This window comes from Cololabis saira, chromosome 12 (assembly GCF_033807715.1).
Source record: "Cololabis saira isolate AMF1-May2022 chromosome 12, fColSai1.1, whole genome shotgun sequence".
Taxonomy (NCBI): Eukaryota; Metazoa; Chordata; class Actinopteri; order Beloniformes; family Belonidae; genus Cololabis; species Cololabis saira.
The window spans coordinates 25,078,290-25,100,842 of NC_084598.1; the positions used below are offsets into that span (position 1 = coordinate 25,078,290).

The 22,553-nt window shown below is 43.3% G+C and overlaps 1 protein-coding gene across 5 annotated transcripts in view; it reads right to left on the bottom strand.

Moving 5' to 3' along the window:
* Positions 1-21,221, bottom strand: part of fmnl3 (formin-like 3) — a 32,930-nt gene extending 11,709 nt beyond the window's left edge. For 4 of the 5 annotated variants that reach the window (XM_061736126.1, XM_061736125.1, XM_061736127.1 and 1 more), the window contains exons 1-9: positions 20,657-21,221; positions 5,244-5,327; positions 5,073-5,153; positions 4,836-4,912; positions 2,268-2,351; positions 1,723-1,869; positions 762-870; positions 559-635; positions 80-173 (exon numbers count right to left, since the gene is read on the bottom strand). In XM_061736126.1, the coding sequence (XP_061592110.1) occupies positions 80-173; positions 559-635; positions 762-870; positions 1,723-1,869; positions 2,268-2,351; positions 4,836-4,912; positions 5,073-5,153; positions 5,244-5,327; positions 20,657-20,770 (867 nt within the window). In that variant the 5' untranslated portion in view covers positions 20,771-21,221. The remainder of the gene's footprint in view (positions 1-79; positions 174-558; positions 636-761; positions 871-1,722; positions 1,870-2,267; positions 2,352-4,835; positions 4,913-5,072; positions 5,154-5,243; positions 5,328-20,656) is intronic. The other variant, XM_061736128.1, reaches the window with a different exon arrangement.
* Positions 21,222-22,553: the final 1,332 nt, after the last annotated feature.

Genomic DNA, 22,553 nt, shown 5'->3' on the forward strand with positions numbered 1-22,553 from the left:
GGAATGACAGCAACTGAGTTGTACACATGTTTAACTTTGGGTTCGAAAACGCCTCATATTTCATAAAGTTTTGGGGCACCTCTTTGAAGTTGTCGAACGCTGAGAGGATGATCTCGTGACCTCCTCGCACAAGACACACAGCAGCAAGTAGCTCGAGGACCAGCGCTTTTGTTCTGGGAACAAAACAGGAGAAGCTCATCAGTACAACACCGTTAGACACAGCTTTGCTGCAGCCCTGTTCATGTAAGCAGTAAAACTCCTGCAAGTGTCAACATTCAGTGTTAGACTGTTATAATTCGCACTAAGATCTTCATCGCTTTTTAAGTGCTTGCCCCTCTAGCCTTCGTTATAAAGTGATCAGTTGCAGTGGTTTACGACTAATCCCACTTAAGTAAACATTCCTTTTACAGCCTGTATATGTTCCCCTGATCCTCGACTTCAGAGAGAAGCTGAAACCCGTGGTGAATAGGTGGCGTATCATATGAACTGGCTGCAGGGTGTCCCCTCATTGTCTGACCCGGCCCTGCTTCAAAGGGGATCGGGGTCCCCAGCTCTTACCGTGAGTTCTTATTGTTCAGGCTCAGGGCAATTTCATTGACGGCATGTGCATGAGACATGACCATGTTGAAGCCGTACTGCATGGAGACACAGAGTGAGAGACAGAGGAAGTGGTGAGACACGGTAAATTCAGCACAGGAAACATCATCCTATGCCTGCACATTTGATGGTTTATGTGCGGTGTGGGAGTTACTGCATGGTACCTGATAGTTCATGATGGCTCTCAAGCACATGATGCAAACGTGCACATCGTCTTTTTGACTCACGAGCCGGGAGTTCTTGACGGTTTTGCTGTTCGATACTGTGCCATAGCTGCAACAGATGGCTCAAGTCAATGTCAGTGAGTGGTTCGGTGACCGAACGTTCACTCAAAACGTTAGATCATGTGATCACTTTCAAATGTCATACGCATGTGACACAGAAAGAAAGAGAGGATCGCAGAGAAAGTGGACCAGGTCAAAAAAAATCTGAGGTTTCAGATGCATCATGGGAAAAGCCTGGTTTCCTTGCTGCTGCAACCAACCAACGTGTTTGCTCTCACCCTGCACACACTGTTATGCAACTGTTTTGCACACTCATCACGTGCAGATTATATTTCTTTTCTTGCGTAGTATATAAACGGCTCAAATTGTGCCTCATGATGACTCCTTTTACGTACTTTTGTTAAGGAATACCCCACAGCACAGACAGTTACATCCTAAATGAAGAAAGAAGTCCAGTTCCCTTCATGTCAAACTTCTAGCTGAATTAGTTGTAATGTGTCTTTAATCATGTTACCACATATATGCTCTGAATGTTTTGTTTTTTCTTCCAATCGGACTTTTTAAAAACCTGTGTCTGTGCAGCAGTGGAAAGAATTGTAAAACATATGCCGCTGCACACAGCTGGCTCTCATCTGCACTTTGTGGAGATGCACATCTGGGCGGATGCAGCAGAGAGACACATCGCTCTAAAGGTCAAAGACTTCTAGCCTCCACATCTGATTGAGTTTGTTCAGCTCAGAATTAAGACAGAACTTGCTTGTTCTTTACATTTTTCAAAGTGTTCTCCTGAAACAGAGCAGACAAATAACAACCGGCTTGCATGCCGATACATGTTCACAGCATTCAAGGTTAGCAGACCAAGCCAGTAAGAGGGATAGCCACCAGCGGGGAAGCTACGTACCGCAGGACAGACTGGCGGGCAGAGCGCACCAGCGTGTTGCAGAAGGGCTGGGCACTTGTATGGTGCAGATCCTCTATGGACCTGCTCCATGATTTAGCTTTGTCCAAGAAGCCATCGTCCCCATTTTCCAGCCCATCAAAATCCAACCTGGGCCACAAACAGACAGACAGACAGACAGACATGCGGACACAGAGGCACACGGGTGGAGATCAGGGAGGTTACGTTAGCAAGGCAGCTTGGTAGAGAGCCAGCAGGTTATCAAAAGAACTGACACGAAGCTGCATAATAAAGCTCAGCACAGAGGTTCTGACCCAGTCAAGCAAGGTATAGCTCAGCGCTCGCTCGCGTAGTCGTTTCAGACACATTCGATTTGCATCAAAGGCAACAAGGCGTCTATAGAGAGCGATTTACCAAGAGCACATTTTAGATGCACATGCAGTTTCCTGCAGGTTATACAGGACACAGCTGCTGGATTCACGGCCCAAACCAGTTCCTAAGGAGGGGTTTTGGTCAGGATTTGGGTGTGGGGTTGTGTGTGTACTCACATGACAGCACACTGGGCGAAGGAGAGGTACTCCACCAGGACATCCAGACCTCTGTTCTCGTCATTGAGGAACTCCCTGACCCACCTGTGACGTATTGGGGACAGAGAGGCAGGTAATCAAGGCACTGGCTCAAGAACACACCTTCACTGTCTCCTGCAGGATGACATTCTACCCAATAATGAAGAATAATAAAGAGAAAATAAAGAGAGAGACAGAAAGCGGCGATTAATGCGACCCCTGAGATCGCTGAGGGTGCCATATTCTTTAAGAGCGTGTCCATATGTCTCCTCACACCGTAGAACCGCTGAGGATATCTTCGGCTCTCTGCAGTGGATTAATGATCTAACTATGATCTATATAACCCCTTAAATTCTTCAACAGCTGTTTTATCAGAGGAGGCTCAGCAGAGAACAGTGGCAGCAAGGTTTTCTTGGCAGCGTTCAGAGCAGGAAATTCAATATTTCTACTAACTAATGTGCTCTTGACAGCGGAGTCATTAAATAAATGCAAGTTCAGTTCCTCTCACTATTACAGCTGTTAAAGATATGATTTATATGTAGCATAGCCTGTACATTTTTGCTTGATAGTTAAATGAGTTTTTTTGAGTAGTTCTCATATATTTCCTTAGTTTTGGTATGTATTGTCTTAACCCTGCTGCTGTAACAGACAGATGGAAAAAAACATGTAAGGGAGTGAACACACAACATTTTAAATTGCCCGTGTGACTATATAACGTGTTTCAACAACACCATCCCACCAGAATACTCTCGATATTCTACAATATTGGCCTCCTTAACCGGCTTCATCTGCATGTTTACAATATTCCCCTAATGTCACTTCCTTTTTTCTATCTGGACTTCAAGCTTGTTTACCTCCTGTCCGACTGTATGACACCTCGTGGTTCTTCCTCATCTAATTTACTCTTAGAGAAACATCATTTCTACACTAAATCCAGATGTCAGGACCAACTGCAGGAAGTCAAAGTCAACAGAATTTATGTTAGAGACCACTAGAATTAGACTATAAGTACTTTTTAAGGTGGTTTCAAGGGGTCTTCCCCGCTATGTCCAAAGGAATGTAGGGGGAAAAAAAAGGCCACTGAAAATAAATCAGGAGGAGGCTTCAAATTTCTTCTCTGGTCTTCACTTCAGTTTTCTGGAGAGAGAAAGAACTCCAAACAAAGAAATTCCCATTGCAACCAGAGAAAGAATGTGGAGGGCATATGGCTAAAAGAGCTGGGCCCAGGTCGAAGCCCTGACACTCAACAGTACTCAGTCTGCCTCCCCCGCAGACACCCACCCCACCGCCTTCTTCAGGAAACTCAGAGGGGGATCTGGATAGGGGTAAAAGGTTCTTAAAATAGTCTTGAAATGCTGGTTATGATTACAGACGGCTAGTCAGCCGGTGAATAACTCAGGCAGGAAACCAATCAAGACTCCCAAATGGAGTGTAAGAAAGGAGGGAGAGAATTGAGAGGAAAGGTGAGTGGATGAACTGAAGAAAGCAGACAAAGCTATGAGAATGGAGAGAGGAGGGAGGGGAGGAGAAGAGGTAGGCAGATTCCTGCCCCTCCTCCTATCGCTCCTTGCCTGTGACCCCCTCACTCTTTCCTCCTCTTCTGTCCAAGCAGTTGCTATTTCAGATTTTCTTGGCAATTTTAGGAATAACACACACACACACACACACACACACACACACACACACACACACACACACACACACACACACACACACACACACACACACACACACACACACACACACACACACACACTGGATAAAATAAACCAGCATCTGTTTCTCTTAGTCCTCCCCACAAAAGTCTTCTGAAAATAGTTCTCTTTTTTTGCAACTTCTCTGGGAAATGCATTTAGACAGACTTGTTTTTGATGAAACCTAATAGTTTGAAAGTTATTCGTGGCGCTCAATAAATATTATGGAAAACTGAAGCCCCCCCTTTTTTTAATGCTCCATCTTGATTTTGGAAACGGTGGCAAATCGCTGCAGCTCTTTTCAGCACAATTGTCTGCGTGACATTGCCACAAAAATCCAAACGAACATCCACACCTGGAGTAGCCGGAGAAGAAAATGTACAGAGTTCAATCAGGGAAGAAAATATGAGGAAATGGTACACACTTTTTTTCTTTTTTTTGGTCGTTCTATAGTTTGTGAAATTTGTGTACTTAGAATAATCCTTTTGTTTGTTCTTATGTTTTTTTTTCTTTTTTTTTTTTAATGGGTGCAGATTGGTCGGCCAGGTTTCCTGTCCCTCTGGCATACACAACAAAGCTTCCTGCTCTACACTACTGGGGGAGCGACGCTGCAGCACAATGGCTACCATCTGGGCATTATGAGGACCAGGTCTATGAGGTTAAGCTGCAGGGTTTGTCAAGTTAGAACAATAGTGGAGATCTGGGCACCAAAGCTTTGGGTCCTGCAGCAGCAGGAACATACAAAGGATTTTTTTTTCTTTTACAATGGAAAACAATAAAGTTGTTTCCTCAATTTTGCTCACCAGCAAAAACAGCTGTGTAATTCACGATAAAGCCAAAGATAAGAGCTGATTACCCAATGTGGTTTGTCCTCAATGATATCTCCAGCTCCCTTAAGACTTTTGTGGATTCCTGCACTCGCCTGCGAAACTTCTGCAAGACATAATGAGAGGAGAGTTTGCGCCACATTGATCATAATCAAGGCTTCTTTCACAGGCAGGAAGACATTCCTCTAAGAGAGTGCTCTACATGATGCAAAAACTGCTGGACTTCCCTGTAATATGGCACTAAAAGATCCTTTATGTGGACCTACCTTTCGTGTGACCCGAGGGTCTAAGTAGCCTCTGAGTTTCTGGATGTAGGTGTGAGGTGGATTCTTCACTTGAAACCGTTCCTGAAGACAGATAACAGCGTAAGCATTGTGATGTGACGCCTGTATAACATCCATGCAGGTGCGGTTGTGAAGAAAAGCTTATGAATGTACCTGGTCGCAGATCAGGTCCCACTTCTTCTCATTGTCATACTGTCTGAGGAGCCGGGCTTTGTCTGGAGGAAGGTTCATGGAGTTCTGAAAACATCAATTTAGTGCATTAGATTACGTCACAGTGGCACGTTTCTGATTGTGTATTTATAGTGGATGTGTTTGGAGTGTGCGTCAATGCTTCGCGGGCCCCTGGCGCCAGTGCAGAACAAAAAATCTTGGGGACTTGCACCATGACCTCACTTCCTGTGTCGACTTTCGGCATCCTGTTGCAAGAGATGACTCGTCGTCTGAAGCTCATTCAGGCTTCATTTTGTTTTCAACCGCAACATCTCCCTATCAGAGTGCGGGCCTATTACCAGACCTGTCATCTAAACCAGCCGTAAAAGCACTCCAGCACCGCAGGAGATGTCCCGGGGCAGCCGCTTTACTGAGCTCAAATTAAACCATAAATGCTCTAATTTGTGCGTGGAGACCACACCATGTAAGCAGTTTACGTCCTTCTGTCGACTGCAGATGGAAAAAATGGAGAAAAAAAAAGTTAAACCCAAACTGTATGACACAGGCTTTTTACTAATTGCTTCCTTCGCTTCGTTGTAAACAAGAGATGATGAGAAAATCTTAAAAATGAGGAAGTGCAACACATAAAGGGAGACCTCATGTCTCTGAAAATGATCATCTCAGCGATTCTTTAAAGTTATATCTTGTCGTATTACTTTTCTTTTTAACTCCAGTATCAACAGTGCAACACAAGCCAAGCCACAAACTGCCTGTCAGCTTGACTTCTAACCTGCAACTATAACTCTCCCTGCCGTCCCCAACGCGAAAAGCCCCGCTCTGTTAACCCAACCCGCGCCAGACGTGATGTTCACACTGATGTTTTTCCAGCATTTGACGGAAGGAAAACATCATATACTTGCTCCCATGACAACCATTGCGTTTCTGGTGGCAGTGGAACGTCACGCGTGAGCATATCAACAATTATTTTTGTTCCAAACCCAGACTGTACAGCTCTTTCCATGAATCATGTTTTCTTGATGGTCTTGCGCTTTTATGGAACTATAAATTACACATTTAGCCCTATAATATGTGATCATGAGTCATAAACCCTGCATGCAAAAATATCACCTCTCCAATGGCTGCCAAAAATACTATGACAAAACAATACAACCCTATAACTGTGATGGAGACCGCAGCCAAGGTGTTGCATATTGGGTATTTTCTGACTAAAAATACTCCTGTGCAGTAAAGAGGAGAGAAACAACACACATTCCAGATGTTTGGAATTACAGAAGGAATGTGTCCTGTTTATAGTAGTAGTTTGTGGTAGTAAATTTTGTCTTGTCTGACCCATGAGGCGATCTCTCCTCCTCCGCCTCTCCAGGGAGGAATTTTACCTGCTGCTCAGTTTTTGGAGGTCGTACTCCACGCTGAGGAGCAGCGTCTCCCATCTGTATCTGCCTTTAATAAATAATCTGTCTGAGTTTATTTATTTGCATCTGCGACACATGAGTTTGGAGTAATTTTTGGGTGATCATTAGAAAATAACACGTGTAAACTCAAAACGTTCAAAAACAAATTCATTAAATGGGCAGAAAATCCATCTTCAACTGCTTTTATTTACTTGTTCAAGAATTTCTAATTTCCTGCATGTCACTGTCAACTAATGTATTTTAATCATTCCTGATTTCTTTTGTCTGATAAAGTTATAATTTGAGTCTATAAAGAAGATTGCAATGAGAAAACGAACACTATGCACAAAATGATCTAATTTAGCTCATGCTGTCGTAGTAAAGGGTCCAACTAAGCTGAAGAAAATCGATTTAGTTAGTTTTTTTATGAGGATGTAATAAATCTGATTCCCAAATCATGGCAAGCTGACACTCTGAATAAACATCATAGGTGGGGTTTTGATATGAAACACTGATTAGTACATGAAAAATAAGTGTGGACGTCTACTCATGGGTCTGCCCAGTCATAGCGCCTGCTTGTCTTTGTTTGCTTGGTCAGTCATTATCACACAGAACCATCAGGCAAAGACTGAGGTCTCCTTTTTTTGGGAGTAATTTCATTGGAAATTACTGGAAAACCAGCAGACCAGATGCACGCCAGGATATTCATCCACTTACTGTGCTGAAGATAAAAAGATGTCCAAAATGCACCTATTGCTCCTGCATCTACACTGCAAAAACAGCCCCTCCAGAAATCAGCTTAATATTTCATAAATGTACTTATAATTGTCTTTTTGAAGTAAAAAGTTTTGCAAAAACTTTCTTGACTAGAATTCTTAAAACTAATGAAACTGTCTGAAAAAGTATCTTTATTTTCTTGTAACAAGGCTTTTTTAATGTCGTACAAATTCGTTTTTGCAGTGTAACTCAGTAATTTTCTGTTGTTCTGCTGTTTGTTAGAAGTGAAAACGGTATAGATTTTGGACGATGATCAATAAATGCACAGAGAATCCTTCCGAAATCCTACAGAAAATACATTGTGAGAAATGAAGCTGCATAGAAGAAGCCACTGTTTGGAGGTATTCAGTTGGAGCCTCAGGTTTATAAACAAACACAGGTGAGCATCTAATTGTCAAAATAAAACTACTAAAAGCTGATGGGCAAAGGGCAAAAGGCAGAATGGGTTTCTTTTCTGACAAGGTTTGGGGCATTTGAGCCAAGTAACCCAATTGAGCTAATTTCATTTCACTTTCTCCCACAGTGATGTTATCTTTCACTTCCTGTGTTTATAAGAAGTTAAAAGAGGCCACTCTTTGTGGGAGAGAGAAAGAGGGAGCGAGAGCCTTGATTCTTTGGAATTCATCAGCCCATTTTAGGGGAAAAATACTACAGATATGTCAACAATGTTTGGTGCTTGCTACGTTGCCCCACTGCCCACACACTCTCCTCCAGCATGGCCTTTCTCGATTGACCTGAAACCGTTCCCTACAAAGGACTCAGTGCGGAGCTTTGTTTTGATTTGGTGCCGTGCCATTCCCATCCTTTGACATTTGAGATATTTTATTCCTCACAGAGGGTTTGCTCACAATGGCAGGTGGGCAGGGTTGGTTTATGCCCCCTGGTGCAGTGCGCAGCAAAGAAGTCTGGTACAATGCAGCAGAACCAGAGGAACTGGTTCTGCTATCAGGTCTATCGCCAACATCACCAGGTCCCCGTTCTGAGCTGAAACAGGACACAGCGTTGCCAAACACAAACACTTAAGAAGCAGACACCAATATGATTAACCTCCGTTTTCACAGGTGACAAGCAGCCATGAAATATGAACTAGCTGATTAAAAAATGGTGTTTGCTTTCAGCCCTGGGGTAAATAACAGTTAAATCGCATGGAAAACAGACGATATTGTCCAAAGACATGACTGAAAGGAGACGCTGTAAAGCAAAGCATTTGCACAGACCAGTTAAAGAGGGTGTAAATTTGAAAAAGGTGACACTGAAGCCATCGTTGAAGGAAAGCTTCAAAGGCTCAACAGTTAAAGCAGCTCATGGGTCATGTTACTAAAGAGGTAAGGAAAGCTATCAAAGACACAGCAGAGCACTTATTATGTTGTACACACACAGGCGCCCTCAGCAGAGCCCATGGTCACTCATACACCCGAGTCCATGGGGTAACTCCATCTGCCCTCCACCGGACAGCCGCCTAATCCAAACTGATTTACAACCAGCCTTAAGCCCAGTTTATGGCGGGCAACAGCACCTCAAAGCCCCAACAGATACAAATGGAGAAGACTGACGGGATGTTTCCTCTGTGACCTTGTTCGGCTTTGCTCTCAGTTAGAAACACCCCGTAACCCCGCAAACCCCAAATTATATTACCCCCAAATAAATTATCTCCAACTTTACAGCTCTGCCTACAGAATGTACTTGAAATGTCTCTTCCTGTCCTCTCACCAGACATGGAGAATGTAAACCTGTGTTGCTAAAAAGATCTCTGGACCGGTTTTATGATGACAGCATTGTAAGTAAACACCAAACGGGACAAGTTCTGCACAAAACAAAAGGCGCTGCGCTTTACTTTGTTCGGTGATAGATCAAACGTTCCCATTTCAACTCCGTCTTTTGATTTGAGCTCTTCCTTTTCTCTCCTTTGAGACCAGTGGTTGGGTTGGAAATATGTGTGCGTGTGTGTGTGTGTGTGTATGTCTGTGTGTCTGTGTGTGTTTCAATCCACTTTGATAGGTGTGCACAGGCCAGACTTTAACTGGGAAAGGAGTGGGTGGCTAAAGAGCTCTCCATGCGGGACAGCGCCTCTGGCAGTGCAAACTTGAGGCTCAGACGGCCCTCGAGTCTGTCTGCTCGGGTGGGGTTGACAGAGAAGAGGCCTGCGGCTCAAGTCAGCTGGACGCTTACATAGTTAGGATCAACAGGTCAGAGCTGAAGATAAATGCATTGATTTTTAAAGACAAAAACTACGAGGAAACGTAGGGATTTTACATAAATGCTTCTCTCTCAAGGCGATCAGCTTACTTCCTGTAACTCCACTTTTAATATGATGGCATGCCAGTGACATCAGCTTCATCTTCCTATTAAGCTCAAGAAGTTAAACAACCATAATTGAGAGTGAATGTTAACCTGGAATTTACCCAGTTACAGTAATCTCATCTGTAACTCTCGCATCATATAATAAAAGCCTTGTGCTTGTGTATCTAACAAGGCCACCGAAATGTAGATGTCTGGAATGTCTAAACTAACAAGCGAGCGGAATAATATCTGCTTCCTCTTGTTTCTAGAAAATCCAACGGCATTGATATTTACTCTTGCCAAGTTGTGTAATTAATGTATATAAATGAAAAAGCAACATGCTCAACACGCTCTTAATAATACGATGAGAAAGGAAAATGAAAGAGCCAGGGAGGGAGATGTGCTGATCTGAAACTCCTGTATGAAGAGGCTGGAAAAAGTCTGAAGTGTTGGAAAGCCGAGCCAATAAAGAGGCAAAGGAAACACAATGAAAATGGGGATGCTGGCCTGCCCGTGTTTTCTTAGGCACATTAACTGAGTACAGTTCAGAAGAGTAAGCAATGCACCGGTTCTGACTAAACCAGAAATAACTGGAGACAGTTCAAGATAAATGTCTTCCTCAGGAAAAGTAAAAAAAAATAAGAAACAAAAAACTCCAACAAACCCTGAGAATGTCAGACTTTTGGACATTTGTGTGACATAAGCTACTGGGCGTCTCACAGAGATGATATGGTGGGGCTTGTCAAGCAAGATGAGTGTTTAAAATGATATCACTCATGGTAAATGCGAGCGTGACTCAGAGTCAGTGGATGATGTTGCTGTCAGAACTATTGTTTGGGTTCCTCCTCTTCCTCGGTTCTGAAACACAATGAGGGGACACAGGATGGGAGCCTTGGCAGTTGTGGTCACGGGTCGGCAGGAACTTCCGCAACTCTCCAGGAAATCAAAAGACTGCCCTGACTAACTTTAGGTTTGCTCTGTAGCTATTTACGTGTGTGTGCGTGTGCGTGTGTGTGTGTGTGTGTGTGTGTGTGTGTGTGTGTGTGTGTGTGTGTGTGTGTGTGTGTGCGTGTGCGTGTGCGTGTGTGTGTGTGTGTGTGATTGTACACATCCACTCTCAGGGCGGATTAATACCAACATCATTTTAGCTGCTTATCCAGCTCCTGGTAAACTTCCACTGAACTAAAAGCGACAGAGCACACTGTGAGAAAACACTGCCCTCCTTTCTCTGAGCAGACATCCGATCGTCCTATCTTTCTTTTGCGAGGTAACACAAACCCATCGAGCACAACAAAGCGTGCACAAAGATGCTGGGAGGAGAGGCCAACGGCGTGCAAGCAACATGTTCTTCAAAAAACTGTCTGTAAAAACAAACTCACCGTAGTACTTCTGTAAATATCAAATATGATCAAACCCAGTTTTTGCACTTATTTATTCAGACAAAAACACAAGTGGTACAAACATTTACGGCCCAGAGGGAAAACCACTCTCAGATGATGGATCCAAACGTACCTATTTTACACCCTTTAAACAATAAAGAAGCAATATTCAGTAAAACAGTTGATGTAGTTTCAACAAAAATGACACGGTCACGTATGACAAGTTTAAAATCTGAAACCAAATCATCCATCCATCCATTTTCTATACCCGATTATCCTTTGCAGGGTGACGGGGGTCTGCTGGAGTCTATCCCAGCTCATCACAGGCGAGAGGCAGGGGTTCACCTGGACAGGTCACCAGTCTACCGCAGTGTATTAATGCCACATATATACACAGACAACCAGGCATACTCACACTCACACCTACGGGCAATTTAAAAAAACATCAATTAACTTAGCATGCATGTTTTTGGACTGTGGGAGGAAGCCGGAGTACCTGGAGGGAACTCATGCAAGCACGGGGAGAACATGCAAACTCCACCCAGAAAGACCCCCCCTCAGCCCAGGAGTCTAACCGGGAACTTTTTGCTGTGAGGCAACAGTGCTAACCACTAAGCCACCCGAAAAATCATTTCCGATTTAAACTGACTCAAACAGAAGGAAAAGTAGCTGATAATCATATTTGAAAAAAAGTGGAACCAGTATCAGTCATATTATTGACGTACTTTCCTCTGATTAATAAATGAGATCATTGTTTGGCTGAAACTTCCCCAAAGCTCTGAATCTGTGGGCTGTTTAAATCCCCTTAAAGGAGAAGTTAAAGGGGGGGGTTTAGACTTCGATAACTCTCCTACAAGAGCACAAAAACCTCTTCTCCAACCTCTAAAGTGAACTTGTGTCTTTTAGCCTGTGACCTCTGAGTTTGGCCGCTGAGACAAATAACTTCCACTCTCCCCTTTCCGATACAGACAAATGGTCATCCCAGAAAACAACAGGAAAGGGGTGAAAAGCCACTTCCGATTCATAAATCAAGAACTACCTTCCAGAGCCCATTCACTTATTTGTTTGCTTAAGTGGCGGTTGCGTGGTTAAAGCGAGGGGAAATTAGTATTGCAGTTGTTTGAATGCTAACTAACAACAGCAGGCTCAGATAAAGAAAGAAATACCCTGCAGGGTTTGAGGTTCTTCAGGAGTCACATATTCCACAAGCCTGCCAAGTGTGTGAACTTGAAATAGACACTTATTTACATGTGCTTATCCGGGACGGTTTTTTCTTCTTCCCATCTGTTACAAATACGCTCCGGTTTGTGAACACAAGCAAAGGTAACTGTGAGGTTTGGTGAAGGTTTCAAATAAACACTGCAATCGGTCACCCGTCGGTTCCCGTGAAGCGGACATCCTGCTTGTTCTCCTTTGTGCGTCCATGCGGACCCCGGGGAAGCCCCGTCCAACAGACGATATGCAGCGGGAATGTTGGGAATGCAGGTACGTGAATGCCTCAGTTACTCGTTCCAGCCAGGCCTTTTTACACGCTCGCCCGGTTACAAAAAAAAAAAAAGAGAGATGAAGATCTCACAGAGTGAAAGGGAAACAAATGTTGGCGAGAAACGCTCAAATCTCTGAATTACATCAACTTTCTGAGGAGAAATCATGGCAATAAAATAAAGAGGAACAAAAACCGAAATCAACAGTCCAACGTCAAGAGGCATGACTCCTTAGCAAAGATTCCCCTTGCACCTTCGTCTGACACACTTTAACAGAAGTGTAGCTTTACAAGAAGGCCAAAAGTTTTGAGAAGTTTGAAGATAATGATTACAGCATGTCATCACTAATGCACGCCAGAGGCAGCGTCCAGCTGTAATCTGCAGGCTATTTAAACATCCTTACAGCGGTTCTTCTGAGCGCTCACGTACCAGGAGTGTAACTCCACAATAGGCACCAGGGGATGAGCCCCCCCTTTCTAAAACAACGCTGACTGACAGAGTCCCCATTGTACTGAGAAGGAAACTACCTCTCCGAACTACAGTCTTGGTGCAGCTGCAAACCCCCGCTGATACACTCAGCTGCACACACGCGCACGCAAACACACAAAAGAAACCTGCATATAAAAGGCAAACAGATGCCTTTTAAATAAAGTGACATCTGCACACATTTAAGTCACTTGAACGTGCGTTTTAAGTCAGGGAAGAATTAATTTATTAAAAAACAAATATGTGAGAGTTAGTTCGACACTGACACTGATACTGCAAGGAGATATGTACAGATAGCAGCTGGTGAGTTTGGTGACAAAACACAGGAAACAAGGGTTAACAGCTGGCATAGCTCCGCCCAACCACAACTTGTAATTTAGTTTGGTTTTAAAATACAAACGACAGGAGATACAGCATTAACAAGTTAACTAGTGATGTAAACACTTTGCACGGAGATGTTATTTGTGCTCATAGTCTGAAAGTCTTGCAGGGCTGTTGCTTCATATAAGCATTTGATCATGAAAGTGGTGCTAATATTCCTATCCTGGTCCAGGTAAGAAGAAAATGCCAAGAGGACGTCAGGAACATCAGTGAAGCTGGTGAAATATCCCACATGTCTGCGTGGGCGTGTTATACGAGTCGGTCAGAGTCTTTATCTTGACCTTTGCTTTCCAAAACAACTGCAAACTCGACAGCTCGACGCTGGAGACAGCCAGGTGCACGGCCGTGCGCTGATGCTCAAAAACCAAGTGACAGCGTGCTCTCGGCTGCCATAATCTCCCCGTCTTCCAGGGACACACTGGGGGGTTTCTGAGCCCGTTGTATCCCCTCTCTTAGTGGAACAGAGGAGTGGTAAACATATCAGGCCAACGCTGACACCACAATATTTACCAAATAAAAATGATTTAGACGATAAGCTTTGAAATGCTCTGCACAGCTTAACTCCATTAGTTCCACCCAGATACTACAGCATCCTTGACTTGAGCCCTGAAGAAACTGTGATGTCAGACAGAGGGCTGGAGTCACACTGTCAGCATGTCTGGTACCACTGACATAACTCTAATCTTTCCATCTCGACTTTTCCCAACATTTGCTGCCATTTAACCAACGACGCCTTCTTTGACAGTCAGAAATCCTAAAAGCTGCAGCAGAACATCCGTGCACGACGCGAGCCGCTGTCATAGCATGAAAGATGGGGGGAGCCGAGCAGAGCCAAAGAAATCAGTTAGGATGGTTTCAAACGCAATCAAGTAGAGAAAGTGATCCTTAAAAAGGAGCGGGCTGTTGGTGAAGTCGTTACAACCGGGAGCAGTGGCGGGCCGCCAGCTGAAAGGGAATTTTTCCTTCATTAGAGTTTTTCTGCGGCCTCAGCCGGGACCAGGCCGCAGGAATCCAGCGGTGGATGGGCCCTCAGTCAGTCAGGCTTTGAAACACCACTCACTCACCTCCCATCATTTTCATGAGAACTGAATCATATGGAGAGAGTTACTCGGTAAGGCAGGCCCACAGCAAGAGTGAAGTTAGGGGAAAAGGGAGAAAACACGAGCTGGATGAGTGAATAAGAGGTTCCATGAACATCTGGAATGGCATGAAGCCAAGGATAAGAACGAGCTATCGCAGACAAAGGAGTCCGAGCTATTGAAAGAATGCTGCTAATGACTGAGACAAAAGTTCCTCGATGTGGCTTTTATGTTAGACGTCTGCACATATCCGTCTGTGAGGTCGAGGTAGATCTTGATCTAAAGCTTGATAATGACATTTACGCAGCAGCAGCAGCAGCAGCAGCCAGCAGGAACACAGTTCTTACTGTAAAGCGAATCAACCTCAACGACCACTGGCTACAAAGCGATTTCCCCCTGTAAAATGAAAGAAGAAAATGCCAAGCAGCTGTTTCAAGCCACAGAGGACCGAGATGAAGCCGGGTCCGGGGATGCTCGAGGACAAAGGAGGCGAGGGGGAACCAGACGATGCCTTTAGCACATGTTGCCGGTTAGACCTGACCCAAAGCATTTTATTAGCAGACCGCATGAAGTAGTCGTAGCTAACCCAGGGGTCTCACCCCTCCTCCACCGGCTTCTATCATCTACTATGGAGCTACCCTGTTAAAGTCATTAGCGCAGGGAATATTACTACACTGGCGATGGCTGCTGCTCCACTGACATCATTTGGTGCTGCTGTCAGTCCAGTGGGACGTCTGTGGGCTGAGGAGGAAAAGGGGGCAGTCGAACCGTACAGATACAGACACATCCATTTGCAGCAGCATGCCATCATGCAGCAGGAAATCACCCATTATAAAAATATCCACTTATGGAAAGCCAGTTACGCCCCTGCAAACAAACACAGAAGGAAGAAATCTGCTCAGTTTAGAAAAAGCGATATGAAGTGTCTCCGGCTGGCACACACGGCACGAGAGAGTGCAGCAAAGCTGTGCCCTCGGCTTCCTAAAGAGCTTCAACCACCAGGTCAAAAGCTTTTGATGTACCTTTATCTCCCAACCCGGGGAGACAAGCAGGGCAGAGAAGCGGCTATTGTTTGATAAGGACTCTAAAATATACAACCACGCTGTTCTTTCCCACAACGTAGAGGAAATCTGGAGCTATTATGGGGTACAGAGAGGTGGGGTTGGGGAGGATGAAAACTTTTCCTACACACAAGCACAACTGAAATGTTGAGTCTACTGCTTCACGCATAGAAATCATCTGCCGCTCTGCAAGGCTGAACATAATAACAGGGATTGTCTTTGTGTTCCAGGCCACTCAAACAACTACAGGCTGCTCTGCTCTCGGCAAGACGTGTGCTGACAAAAAAACACAAAAAGATTCCAGGCCTTTTTTATAAGCACAGTTGCAAAGCCGTTAAACTCAGTTTCATTAAAGCATTTTACAGTAAAAGTCCCACTTGCCACAGCTGTTACCTGCATCAGAAACACGTGGTTTAAGCTGTTACTATAGTGCTCACGGCGCTGACGTTGACTGAGCACTAGGAGAACAAATGGCTTCTTGCCACGCTGGTGTCTTCACGTTAGAGATTTACTTGTTTGCTGCTGAGCACAAATAACGTCTTCGTCCCCGAAACACGTAGCAGCTCACAAGATGCTCGAGAGTGACACTATATGAGTAATGCTTTGAGGATCCGACCTCTTTGGCACTTGATGTTGTAATTAAGGTCTTATGGAGCTAAAAGTCAAGGATGGGGTGTGGTTCTGTTGAAACGGAGAACGGAGAAGCACAAAATAAGCACCCATGAAAAATTACCATGCTACATGTTAAATAAACAGATAGGTGGTGTTGTTACTGGCTTCTTTTTTTTCCTTTTTTTTTTTTTCTTTTTTTACTTTATAGTTGCAGATTACTGACAGTGTAACAGTGTAACAGTGACAAGCTAAAGTGATGTTACGGAGCTTTCTGTTCTTGAATGAAAGGAAAAAGTCCCAAAAATATGCAACTTTATAATCGCTCTGGGAGTGATAAAATGACGAGAAAATAAATCAACTAGATGTTAAAAGAAATTACATCAATTAACACAAAAAACAGCGTGGGGCTTTTTCTATGACACTTTTCAACGTGGCGGCGCATTTTCTAAAAAAAACCCAACTAAGATCAGTGGTTGACAGCGTTGTCATGGGCTTGTTGGGAGCAATACAAGTACTGATTGGTTTCTGACTCATCTGAAGTCAAACTTTCAGCGTTGTCGCTTTTCGCTTCTGAGCCAAGAGTAATGTGAAACAACTGATGTCATGCTCACCAGTTTTAGAGCAGAAAGCGTTGCACAGTTGCTTAGCAACTGCAGAATACAGACAAGACTTAAGGAAGTGAGCGTACCTGACTGCCTTCACAAATAAACCCCACAGGAATCACACAACTGATAAACAGAGCCAGAACACGAGTACGTAAACAAAGCTTTGTTGGACAATTTCAATTGACTGATTTTGTTTTCTTTTTTTTTCTTCTTTTTAATCTTTCTGAAATGCAGAGTACCATAACATGAACAACTGGTCCACGCGTGCATAAATACTGGTTTTAAGTTGGTTCCATGTGAGCTGATGCCACAGCACAGGTGCCGACGCTTTACTTCAAAAAGTCCAGTTCAGTCGGCTACAATTTGAAATAAACCCAAGAAACTTAAGGATTAACTGTCAATAGAGGCCTTGGTACAACTTAATAACAGACATGTCTCAAGGGTTCAGGTAGGAGCCTCCTTTTCTGTCAGTTTGTTTAGTTAGTCCCAAGCAAGAACCAAGTAAACGATTACTACTTCCGACAACTTCTCTTTTTTTTCTTGCAGCAGTCTTGGTTTATTTTGTGATCAAAATATTTATTTTTCAGTCTATTTGTTAAGATACAGCAAATACTGTGATAACATCGAGTGATCAGACAATCAGATGGTAAATTATTGTCTCTCTTTTATCGGCCACAATATAAATAAATGAACCTGCCGGTTCACCTCTGATTCTATGTTACATTTTTTTCCATGGGATGCCCTTCCTGTCACAACTCTCCCCATTTTAATCACTTGAATCATGAAAAACAGTTAATTTCCCTTCTGGGATTTATAAAGTATTTTGAAATAAATGGACTTGAATTGATCCAGCCTTGGGACCAGCTGGGGTAATGTGGAGCTCCATGATGGGTTGGAGGTAACGGACTCTACCTACTACACCACAGTCACCAACCCCAAACTCATAAAATTAGTCCATATTATCCAAAGGCAAAAAGATGTGTACAATGCTCATCCACAAACGTATTCCTATTAAGGGTCACCAGGATCTGCTGAAGCCCATCCCAGCTCTCCTTAGACAAAAGGCCGGAATGCACAATGAATAAGTTGCCAGCGCATCGCAGGGCCACATGCAGACAAACCACCACTAACATTCTTTTGTTTCTGTAATTTTAGAACAATTAATTAACCAGACGGCAAACTGGACTGTGGGATGAAGTACCCTGAGAACACATCTATACATCTATCTTAAAGGGGACCTATTATGGCATGTAATATCTATTTTAAACAGGCCTTGAATGTCTTAAAAAGCTTTTGATTGTTTTTTCTAAATAAATTAGAAATTCAGCCTCTAAACCATGTCTTTATCTTCCCATTCTCTAACCTCATTCTCTATGCGGGATTCTGAGTGAGCGGGGAGGCTATGATAATGAGACACTGTGCTGATTGGCTGCCTGAATGACGTGATACACCGCTACAAAAAAATGGCGGAAGCTCCGGCCAGCGGAGTTACACCGTGTCATAACTGCATGCGATGCGAGCAAGTGTCAGCGACAAAATCAATTCCATTGCTTTATTTTCTATTGGACTGTCCTAACTGGCCGCGAGCGACGCAGCGCTGTGCAGCACGCCGTTTTGAGCTGAACATTTGTCGGACGCCCTGCTTCTATTTTCTTCCTGCCGCTCGCGTTGAAAGCCGGTTGAAAGCGCTGTAGGAAACGGTCACGGATGAGGAACCGCTGATCCAGTTAGTTGAAATGAGAAGTTATCTCTATGATACCTCCTCATTTCACCACAAAAACCTCAATAAAGTGGCAGCTGGCTGGAGGGAGATGGACAGAGAGTGTCCGATGTCACGCAGTGCGACGCGATAGTCGGACGCTCGCATGCAGTTAGGACACGGTGTTTAGTTGTGGGCCTGGTTTGCATTTTGGTTACGTAACGAAAAGAAGCAGAATCTGAACGGCTCGTAGAAGCCACATCAGACTGGATGGCTCATCCAGGCGGGCTGTACAGACACTGAAGAATTTGGTTGCTTTCCTCCTTCTCTGAGTTGGCAGGCTGAGGGGAGACCACTTTATATATGTTAAAGCAAGAAAAAACGTGTTTTTCATAATAGGTCCCCTTTAAGGAAACTGGAGGGGGGGCGACACACACACACAAAAAAAGCTACTTCCCACCTTCTCTAATTTTACCATCAATAAAGGCGTTCTGACACATGGGGTATTTTGGGCGCATGTCCAACATCACTTCAGAAAAGTCCCTGTGACGTCACGTGACAGCGTCACTGTCATCCTCCGCTGAGCTGATGGACGCCACAAGTGGCTGCTGAGAGTCTGCTCATTAAAACAAAGCGCTGCCGAGAGCCCAGCCCGATGTGGTGTGAGGAGGGAGGTGAAGGGGAGGGGAGGATTCCTCGGGTGTGGGAGTTTTGGGGGAATTCAGAAAATGTTGTTTTCAGATGGTGCGCCTTGCCTGCCTGCAGCGAGAAAACTAAACGAATCAGTCCATTGATGTGCTGTATCAAGGATATACAGTGTGTCGCCCTTCCTCCCTGTGGAAAAAAAGGAGAAAAAACAAGCCCTTCATCTGCCGCCCCCCCTTCCCGACTCTGTCCATGCTGGGATCAGTATTTGCTACTCCAGCCAAACGCTGACTTGTCTGACTTGAAGCCTGAATTATGGTTCCGCGTTAAATCGACGCCGTAGGGTACGGCGTAGGTAGGGAATAGAAATAAGGGACGCCCTGATTTTAGCAGCGCAGGAGCCAAAAAAAAGCCCCAAAACTTCTAAACTGAATAAAAATGTGTTTATTTTATATGAAAAAACTAAATGCTTTGATTTAAAGTTTAAAGTGCTTTAATAGCATTGAACTTGCATGACTGTACAGACAGCCAACCATACTAGTAACTGAAATATCCTCCTATGCTATGTATGCCCACATCAGCCCAGATGTAGAATATAGCCTACAGAATATGGTGTAAAAGTTAATTTATTTCAATAATTCAACTAGAATATGGTGTAAAAGTTAACTTATTTCAATAATTCAACTAGAATATGGTGTAAAAGTTAACTTATTTCAATAATTCAACTAGAATATGGTGTAAAAGTTAATTTATTTCAATAATTCAACTACAATATGGTGTAAAAGTTAACTTATTTCAATAATTCAACTAGAATATGGTGTAAAAGTTAACTTATTTCAATAATTCAACTAGAATATGGTGTAAAAGTTAATTTATTTCAATAATTCAACTAGAATATGGTGTAAAAGTTAACTTATTTCAATAATTCAACTAGAATATGGTGTAAAGGTTCATTTATTTCAATAATTCAACTAGAATATGGTGTAAAAGTTAATGAAAATACGGTACAAATCGTGTCCCGTATTAGTTCAATACGGGACGCAACATTTTTTTCTCAAATAAAGGACAATTCCGTATTTTACGGGACGGGTGGCAACCATGGATCTATTATAAAACGGTGCCAACCCTAGGCGTAGGGTACGCGGCGACGCGCACCGTTGGTGTAACGCGGAACCATAAATCAGCCTTTAGGGGAGACAAAAGAACCGCAGGAGAGGGGGATGAGGGGAGGATGAGGGGAGGATGAGGGGCGGGACAGCACGGGTCGGTCATGATGGACCATTTACACAGAGAGGTGTAAACACAAACACTCTTTAATCCTGCCCAAATGAGCCATAATAAACTTTTTATACGCAGAAAACAAACACTAGGGTGTTTTTAGTTAAAAGTGGGTGGATACAAAGTAAAAGCTAAATTAAATTACAAGTAAATATCAAGTTATTAGGCAAGTTTTTTTTGTTTTTTTTTTTGTTAGAGATGATTAAGAGACCAACATGTTTAGTTCTAACTTACTTACCAAAACAATTGCAAATTTCTCCTCCAGCTCGTTGGGCTCCGGCATGGGCACCTTCAGCGGCATGATGTGATGCTTCATCTCCGACGGGCCGTCCGCGCTTTCTATGTTACCCATCGTGAAAGTCAGCTGAAACCCCCCCACCCCTTCAGCTTTTTTTCTCCGAAATCCAAGTATAGTGTAAATCCAAAGGAGTTTCGCAGGTTTTATTCACGGATGAATCCAGATCCACTTTTTCGAGATAAAAAGCTGACAGCGCACAAGTCTCGTGTTGCCGTCACAAAATGCCATTTACCTCTGAATCAAGCAGTTAGGTGTACAGTGTAAGTTTCCCTTAACAAAAATAAAAATACAAAAGTTATAGCAGAAAACCAAACAGATGTTTTCTCTTCCAGGACGTCGTTCCTTTTTTACCAGGCCAATCCATTACTTACAACTTAAAAAATGAAATAAAAAATAGAAAAAGACTCCGCAGACAGTTAACTTTTTTTCTACCCGACAGTTACTTTGAGTCGCTGCTGAACTTTTCTTGGCTGCGCCGTGTTTCCATTCATTACTGTTGTGTGATCCTGATTAAACACTTTGCTGTTGCTTCCACTCACGTCGCAGGTTTTCTTCTTTCGTCCCGCCCTCATCCAGGGGTGGCGTCACTTTCATTGGCTCAAAGACACGTCAATCATTATCTATGTCCCCGCCCCTCACATCTGCAAGGCAGCCAGTCTTTGCGCAGCTGGACAGAAACGAGCTTTAGCTCGTCACCGCCACCTGGTGGCCAGACGTGAACATGACATGTCAGCAAAACGCAAGCTCCATATGACATGCCTAGGTTTTTACATTCTGAGATTAATTGAATTAAATTGAATTGAATTGAAATTAATTGAACAGTAGTTTATCTGTCCCCAAATTAGAAATTATATTGTTGCAGTGTAAATTTCTCCTTAAAAAGATTCACTCAGTGTTGCCCATAAAGATGGAATAAAAAAATATATATATATTTTTTTTACCTCGTCTCATGAAATGAATGCAAAGAAAAATATGAATAAAGGAGAGCGATATTTCTGAAAGCAAAAATATTTCAACCTTGTGGTTGCAGGCTATGAGACCTCCTGGCGTGGATTTTTATATATGCATAAAGATTGTTTGATTTGATTTGATTTTGGATAACAATGTATATTAAAAAGAACTTGCAAAATTGCTATAGGTGAAAGAGAAGCTTAGCTGAAACCTCCACAAATGATCACGAATCCATTTGGATGGTGTATTTGTTGTCTGGCAACAACTGTGGAGCTGGCATTGGGTGGTTACATATGTGAACTCTTGCAGTAGGCAATGTGGATTGTTGTCAACAAGCGCTGCAGCACTCTTGTCTCACTTCTTCTGGTTTGTTTCATCCTTTTGTCTGTCCATGTCATCCATGTGGAGAGGATGTGGAGTCTGGTCCTGCAGGCACATTTTGGAACTCTTGCTGTCTGTTTCATCCATTTTACTTCTCATGGATCGCAGACTTCCCATGATGATCAAGTTGTACAAAATAGTAAAAATTTACATTTTTTTCTCATTTTTTCTCTTCTTCAACATCCTTGGCCTCCTCTTCCGAAAATTGCCCCCATTCTGGGTTATTTGGTTCATTCTCTGGTTGTTGGAAAGTTCAATCAGCTGTTCCCACATGTAAAGCAAGTCATCATAATAAATGTTTAAAGGGCCAAAATTAACACCAAAAATTCATTGAGTAGAACATCATCCAGACCAGTGTCACCTAATCATTCTAAAAACTCTAGTTCAAACAGTAAAAAAGCTCAGCAGAAAAAAAACCACAGGAATAATGTGACAGAGCAACTCCAACAGGCTGTCACTTGAGAGGCGCCATTCTAGGATACTTGGTTCTATTGTAAATTAAGTT